The 7,020-nt window shown below is 38.4% G+C and overlaps 1 protein-coding gene across 2 annotated transcripts in view; it reads left to right on the forward strand.

The window, feature by feature from the left end:
- The window catches only part of C18H18orf25 (chromosome 18 C18orf25 homolog), a 96,969-nt gene extending 92,595 nt beyond the window's left edge, over positions 1-4,374 (forward strand). Inside the window, exon 5 of one of the 2 annotated variants that reach the window (XM_025365620.1) lies at positions 367-4,374. In XM_025365620.1, the coding sequence (XP_025221405.1) occupies positions 367-556 (190 nt within the window). In that variant the 3' untranslated portion in view covers positions 557-4,374. The remainder of the gene's footprint in view (positions 1-366) is intronic. The other variant, XM_025365621.1, reaches the window with a different exon arrangement.
- Positions 4,375-7,020: the final 2,646 nt, after the last annotated feature.

The following is a 7,020-nucleotide window of genomic DNA, read 5'->3' on the forward strand; positions in this document are numbered from 1 at the left end:
TTGGGCATCTTTGTTCTGGATTTATGTGTTGCCCTGTCATGAAGATCCCAGAGGTGTAAATGAGTCCAGAGAAACATCCTCTCACCCATGGTCAGTGACTAATTTAGACACAGCTCAGGAGTTTCTGGCTGAGATAAGACCCTTGGCCTTTTTAAGGCTAAATTGAGAGAGAGACCAAGTGGAGTGTCGTGGGGTGGGGAGAGAGGGAGACAGAGATGGAGGGAAGGATATTGATTGTGGGTTTTATGAACTTGCATACTAGGTTTATCTTAGTAAAAATGTTGATCAGTACAACTGAGGTCATATCGTCTTCTGTTTTTCCTGTGGTGGAATTAACCATGCTTTTGTTCTTCATCTCGATTGCAGGTGTGTTCATCCTCGAGGTGGTGTGATTCAGAGTGTTTCTTCATGGAAGCATGGCTCGGGCACGCAGTATGTTAGCACCAGGCAAACACAGTCATGGACTGCTGTGACTCCCCAGCAGACTTGGGCTTCACCAGCAGAAGTTGTTGACCTTACCTTGGATGAGGATAGCAGGCGTAAATACCTACTGTAATACAATGTCACTGTGTTTCCTCTGCACTGTTCCCTTCCACTTCCTCATCCTTTGTGACATGGAAGTTCATTGTCATAGCTTCAGCTTCAGAAGCTGTTTGTGGCATTTGTAGGATTCAAACTCATGGAAAATTCCCTCCTCTTCCCCTTTTTTTAATTAAAAGAAGTCACTTAGGAAAATAACTTATCACAGAGAAAAGAATTTCTTCCTTCACTCAGTAGGAATATGAGAATGATGAATTTTATTAGACAGCTTTATTTTACTTGGTGACTTTTAATCTTAGGAAACTCTGCCTTCCTTTTAGAATAATATTTTAATTGCCAGGCAAAATGGGTTTCAGTTTTTGAATCTTGTATTTATTTTTCTGTATAATGAAATTAATATCTAGACTTGACCACTATCTGCCCACCCCATTGGCACTTCCATCTTAGGGCATTCGCACACATATCAGTCAGGTCCTTATTGGCACCTAGTAGGGCATGTGCATTTAAAAACCTGTCCTTAAAAATAGAAGACAGAAGTATTGAAAGTATTTTTTCTTTATTTTAAGTAAGTCTTCTGCCTTCTTTCCTGAGTTTGCTCCTGTTGACTTCCCACAGCACAGATAATTGACATGTCCCTTTGTGTTTATAAATACTACTAAGGTGACTTAGTTGGTCTCCTTGTTGCAATAATTAATAACTCTTTGCAAAATGTCTCCTTGGAGACAGAGGCATTTCAGATAGATACCCACCATGAGGTTTTCTGGGCATCTGAAAGTATTAAGAGTTCAGTGGGAAAAATCTCTCTCCCTCGGCTTTTTTTTCTGGTTTAGTCAAATAATGGGTGAACATAGAAACCTGTTGGGAAGAATATGAAAAGTTACGTGGCCTCTGAGGCTACAGGCACTTGCAAATCTGAGAGGAAAGTGCTGTCTTTCATAGCTGGTCTCTATATGAAGAGGATGTAGCAACAACTGTTTAACATCCAAGATGAAGTGGACCTGATGTTGTATTTGGGTATTTTTCTCCTCTATCTTCTAAGAAAAAAAAATACCATAAGAAGAATCAGAATGTACCATAAGAAGTCAGATGCAAAGCACGTTAATTGGTAAGTTTTACAGTATCTAAAAGGATTAGCAAAGGGTAGTAGGAGCTTCAGGGAATTCAGGAAATGCCAGCATTGGAATTTTGTGGCATTAGTTACTACCTTCTTTCTTATAATATGTTGTAGTTACTAGTGAATTCTTTTAAAAGCAATACCTAGAGTTAGAACACTATTCTGCACAGGGGGAGTGAAGTAATATTGGTTTAGAAGACTTCACTTTTTGTTTTTCATGGTTTTTGTTTGCTTTTTTTGTGTGTGTGTTTGTTTCCATTGTTACCATTACTATGGCCCTTTGCCTCTCTCTCCAAATCCCCTGGTGGCTCTTCTTATCATAAGAGTATGAGAACTACCATTTTCAGTTTTCATTCAGCAAACAAATTTACCAAGTGCCTGCTCTGCATAAGGCACTGTGAGGGGTGGGTGCTCTGGGGGCTGCTGAGATGAATGACACACACCCCACATAAGCACGCATCAGAGTCTGCCTGCCTCCACCTGCCTGGCCTGTTCTTCTTCTTCTTCTTCTTCTTCTTTTTTTTTGTTTTGTAAAGACAAGTTTATTCCTTTACCCTTCTTGTTGCATTAGTTCTCCTATATATTCCTTCTTCTTTGATCTTCTCTGATAACATCTCATTTGATCTGGCCTCTGTCCTTCATCAGTTTTTTTTTTTTTTTTCCTGCTTTTATTAGATCAGGCTTTTAAGATCATGAACCTCCAATTTTAGCAAATCAATCTCTCACATGGCCACAATTCTAGACAAAAACCAAAGACCCAGAGGCCAGAGCAAAGTAGGACCGTCTGAAGATTCACTACTGGTGTATCCTTGGACCTTCACATTTTACTTTAGGATTAATTTATTGAATTTTACTGTTACACATAGTTTTTGACTTGAATTAAAATACTAGACAAAGCAGAAATGTACAATTTCTGGTCTGTGTTTTCCAGGAAAATCATTGAGAAGAGAATAGAGTGGATTATGTGACTTGAAGTTTTTGCAGCTTATTTTTTCCCCCCACTATCAGGGCAGAGGCCCATTTTAATGAATGTTTTTGCATGACCCGTTCTTATGTTAACCACATATTTTTTTTCCCCCAATTCCACACAGCAGGTGATTTCCCGTGACATATTTTCTTCATAGTCCCTAATAGTCATCCTCTACAGAGTTGGTGTGCTGTGTGCACTGTGAATGAGGAACAGAGTGGAGCTGTAACCAGTCTCTTCTCTGGCCCTTTGCGTTTATGTCAGCTTGCACTTTTCCCTCACTTATTCCTAGTCCAGCTCCCAACTGCCTGACTTAATGGACCAGAACAGAGATTTGGATATTAAGATGAAGAGGGGAGGGGAAGGGATGGTGGAGATAGACAGCTCTCCCCTACTAGGTCGGGACATTTCCCTAATAACTGTAGAGAGACTGTTTCAACTCTCCTTTCATTGCTGTTTTCAGAAGAGTGGAGAGTGTGGTTTCAGGCAAGGTATTAATGATACAATTCCGTGGTATACAACTCCTGTGACATTTGAAGTTTATTTTAAAGGGATTTTTCTTAATCAGAGTTTTACGTTTGGTAGCATAAGTAGTTCTTTATGCTTCACAGGACGTTGTCTTCAGAGTAATCTCTCTGCTAAAATGGTACACATGGGTCACAGATTGGTTTATGCCACTGACTTGGTAAAGTTTCCATTCCCTCCGATTTGTGAAAAACAGAGCAGTGACCTAGCTGTTTTATCATCATGACTGCCATGTAACCTATAATTGCTGCTCTCCAGTAATTGTCTTTTCATTTTGATGGTAGGGGCCAGACTGAATGAACAATGCATTCTTTTTTATTCAGTTTATTTCATTCAGTTTATTTTTGGCAAACATCCCATAAACTTTGCTTTTATTATCAATTATCAATATGAATCGTCTGGTTTACTAATTTAGTCATTTGTTCATCTTTACTTTTAGTAGATTAGCACCATAACTAACTTAAAATAAGTTTGTTACCTGCTTTTCATACTGTCACAAAGGTTTTTGAAAAAGCTGGGGACACTATTTTGTCTTTTAGTTTTAAACTTTTTTTTTTAAGGCAAAGCAAGCACCCCAATCCCTGTTCTCCAATATGTGTATGATGTGACTTCCATGTAGATATAAAAATGATTGTGCCCTAACCAAACTTCCTCAGATTGTGCACTGTTTGTTTAAAATAATCACGTATTTTAGTCTGATGCTGTTGTATTTTTTCATTTTATTTAAAACACTACTTACTTCTTATTCTCTTAACAAATTTTAAAAGGTAGTGATCTTAAAAAAAAATCACTGGATAACTAGGAAATATTTTTGTTGTTATTTTGTTTTTTAAAGAGTACAGAGGCCATTGAAGCCTTTTGCTCCTCTTACCGTGAAAATGAAATGTTAGCCATTGTATGGCTAGGAACCAATGCACTTGGCAGTTAATGGATCTGCTGTTGCTGGAGTGTGAGTGTGGACTTGATGCAGTGACGACAAATCATTGCTTAGAATTAATGTTTTCAAATGTGCAACTCTAGTTTTTAAAACAAAAATTGGTTCTTTACATTCATTATTTAGGTTTTGTTTCCCTTTAGTATTTAATGGTCTTTGGAGAAAAAATAATAAAACAGAGTGTTATATATATATTTTTTGGTGCAAGATAAGATTTTCTGTTTTTTGAAATAAGTCTGTAGCATAAAGGTTGAACTATTTTAAGACAAAATAAAATAGAGTGTATTTAAACAATGATATCTTCTGAGGTTTTTTAATTTTTTTTATTTTTTATTTTTTTCCTATCTGCTTCAGTTAACTAAGTGGTACCTGGAGCAGTTTCCAGGTTACCTTTTGAATGTGAAAGTAGATTCTATTTTGTTAACAGGTCTTATCTTTATAAGATGTCTGAGTTTCAAAGCAAGAGCTGTATCCTTGCAAGGTTACTTGCAAAACTACTCCCAAGAAGTAGTTTTCCTCAAGAATTTTTAGTTCTGCTTGTACTGGAAAATGATCTATTAACAATTAGGAAACACAATATTAACAAGTAGGAAATATCTTTAGATTTTTGAAATGGTTCTTTTATACCACCCTGTATCTAAGACGTAGACATATTCATACCTATAAGAAACTCTGGCTGGGTGCGGTGGCTCACACACCTGTAATCCCAGCACTTTGGGAGGCCAAGGTGGGCGGATCACCTGAGGTCAGGAGTTTGACACCAGCCTGGCCAACATGGCAAAACCCCGTCTCTACTAAAAATACAAAAATTAGCTGGGTGTGGTGGCGGGAGCCTGTAATCTCAGCTACTCAGGAGGCTGAAGCAGGAGAATCGCTTGAACCCGAGAGGCAGAGGTTGCAGCGAGCCAAGATCGTGCCACTACACTCTAGCCTGGGCAACAAGAGCAAGACTCTGTCTCACAAAAAAAAAAAAAAAGGAAAACTCTTCTTTGACTCTAGAAGGAAATAGTTTACCTAGGATCTCACGTTTGAACCCTTTTGCCCTTGGATGCTGCTTTTTGAAGAAGAAACTAGGCACAAGTAAGTAATATAATCTGTAGCTAGTGCTTTATCTCATTTGGACTGCTTCTTTCTGTTCTTTTGCAGGCATTTGGCCTTTCCTTCCCTTATTGGTTTGTTTTTCAGAGTAGATGCCAGCTATTTATAATTATAGTCTAATCAGAAAAATTACAGATAAAGAGTCTTTACCAAATATATATGTATCTCTTCAGCTCCATTTTTGCAACCAAAGTAAAGTGAATTTCTTCTAGGTTTTGTTTTAACCGCACTTGGAACCAAGTGCTCTATGAAAGAGCGATCCTCCTAGGTCATTGGTAGGTACTATTTTTTTTTTTTTTTTAATGATTCCATGATTGAAAGCACTGATTCATAGAATTAGAGAAGTTCTGGGCTACAGTGGAACTTTAGCTGGGAGAATCTGCCTGGAGCAGAAGAAAGCAACAGTAAGTAGTGGTAGGAGCAGTGAGCTCAGAAAAAGATGCAAGTAATGATCATGAGTGTCAGAAATTGGGAAAGAGCACCCATTCACTTGATACTCTCTGTTGGTTTAATCCATGTACTGCTCCACACGTGACATGCCTTCTAGGTGGAAATGGCTTTAGGCAGGGATCCCTCTGTGTGATGAAGATTCCCTGCCAAGCCTTGAGGACCCATTTGGTAGAGTAGGGTGAATGATGGGAGTGAGTGCTGGCAGCAAAGTCAGCCCTCGGAAAGGAAGTGTGGCAGCAGCAGGTGGTATAATCTGTTCATAGACCCTGGCCTGCTGTTGGGAACACACCTTGGTTGTAAATTATATCTGTCTAACTTCTTACTCTTTAGTGAAGGAAGCTATTTGGTGCCAGCTTTTTCTTTTTTATTAAATTTTTTTTTCCCCATTGGCCTTGCTGAAGCTTTTAGAAGACACCAGCTTTTTCTTTTGTGCTTTGGTAATTGACATATCAGAGTCACATCTGTTCCTCTTTCATGATTGCTCCATACTGAGAGTGGAAAGGTAAAGTGTAGTGGACTGTTCAGCCCGCACTTTTGTGACTGATTCTAAAGCGAGCAAATCTGACTTGAGGCTGGATCTTGAATTCTGCAGCATGAGAGGGTTAGACCAGAGGCCAGGTGAGTGACTTTAGGCCTGACCCAGGGAACAGGAGATCCCAGAAAGGCCAAGTGACTGCTAAAGGATTTGGTTTCTGCACCTGTAAAATGAAGAATGTCTCAGGTTTATTTTTTGAAAGTAAAAGGCTGTGCGATTTTAGGGGATGATTCATTGTTCTGCAGAGCCATCAGGCTTTTCAAACAGTAACTCAAGAGAGCTGCTTACTCCAAAAAACTGCTCAAAGGACTATAGTTCTATCATCTCACTTAAACCTTGGGAAGGCATTGGATGACTAACACCCACAGAACCTTGAATTTCTACAAGCTATTTTCAAAGTTTTAAAAGAATGTTTATTTCAAAAATTTCACATGGGGTAAGAAGTACAGATTATCCTAATTTTACAGATGGGAAAACTGATAGAAGAATAACTGTGTATTTGGATTTACATAGGTAGACTTTGGGAGAGTAGATTTTTCAAAAAAAATGGTTCAAATTAGAACCTTTTAACTGTTCAGAAAAACAAAACCTCAATTTTCTGGTTTTCCTGCCCATTTTCTCTGCTTCACTTAGGGCAGAGAAAAAGCAAATTGCAGAATGTGCACTACATGCTATTTGTTTGAAATTTAAAAAGACAGTATAATACTGCATACTGATAAAGGATACACATGTAGTAAGAGTATAAACATGCATGAGAATAATAAACACCAAATTCAGGGTAATAGTTGCCTCTGGAAGGGGAACGGAGGGGTCACAGAGGACTTCAGCTTTATCGGTAAAATTTCATAAGTTGGGTA

Source organism: Theropithecus gelada, chromosome 18, assembly GCF_003255815.1.
Source record: "Theropithecus gelada isolate Dixy chromosome 18, Tgel_1.0, whole genome shotgun sequence".
NCBI lineage: Eukaryota > Metazoa > Chordata > Mammalia > Primates > Cercopithecidae > Theropithecus > Theropithecus gelada.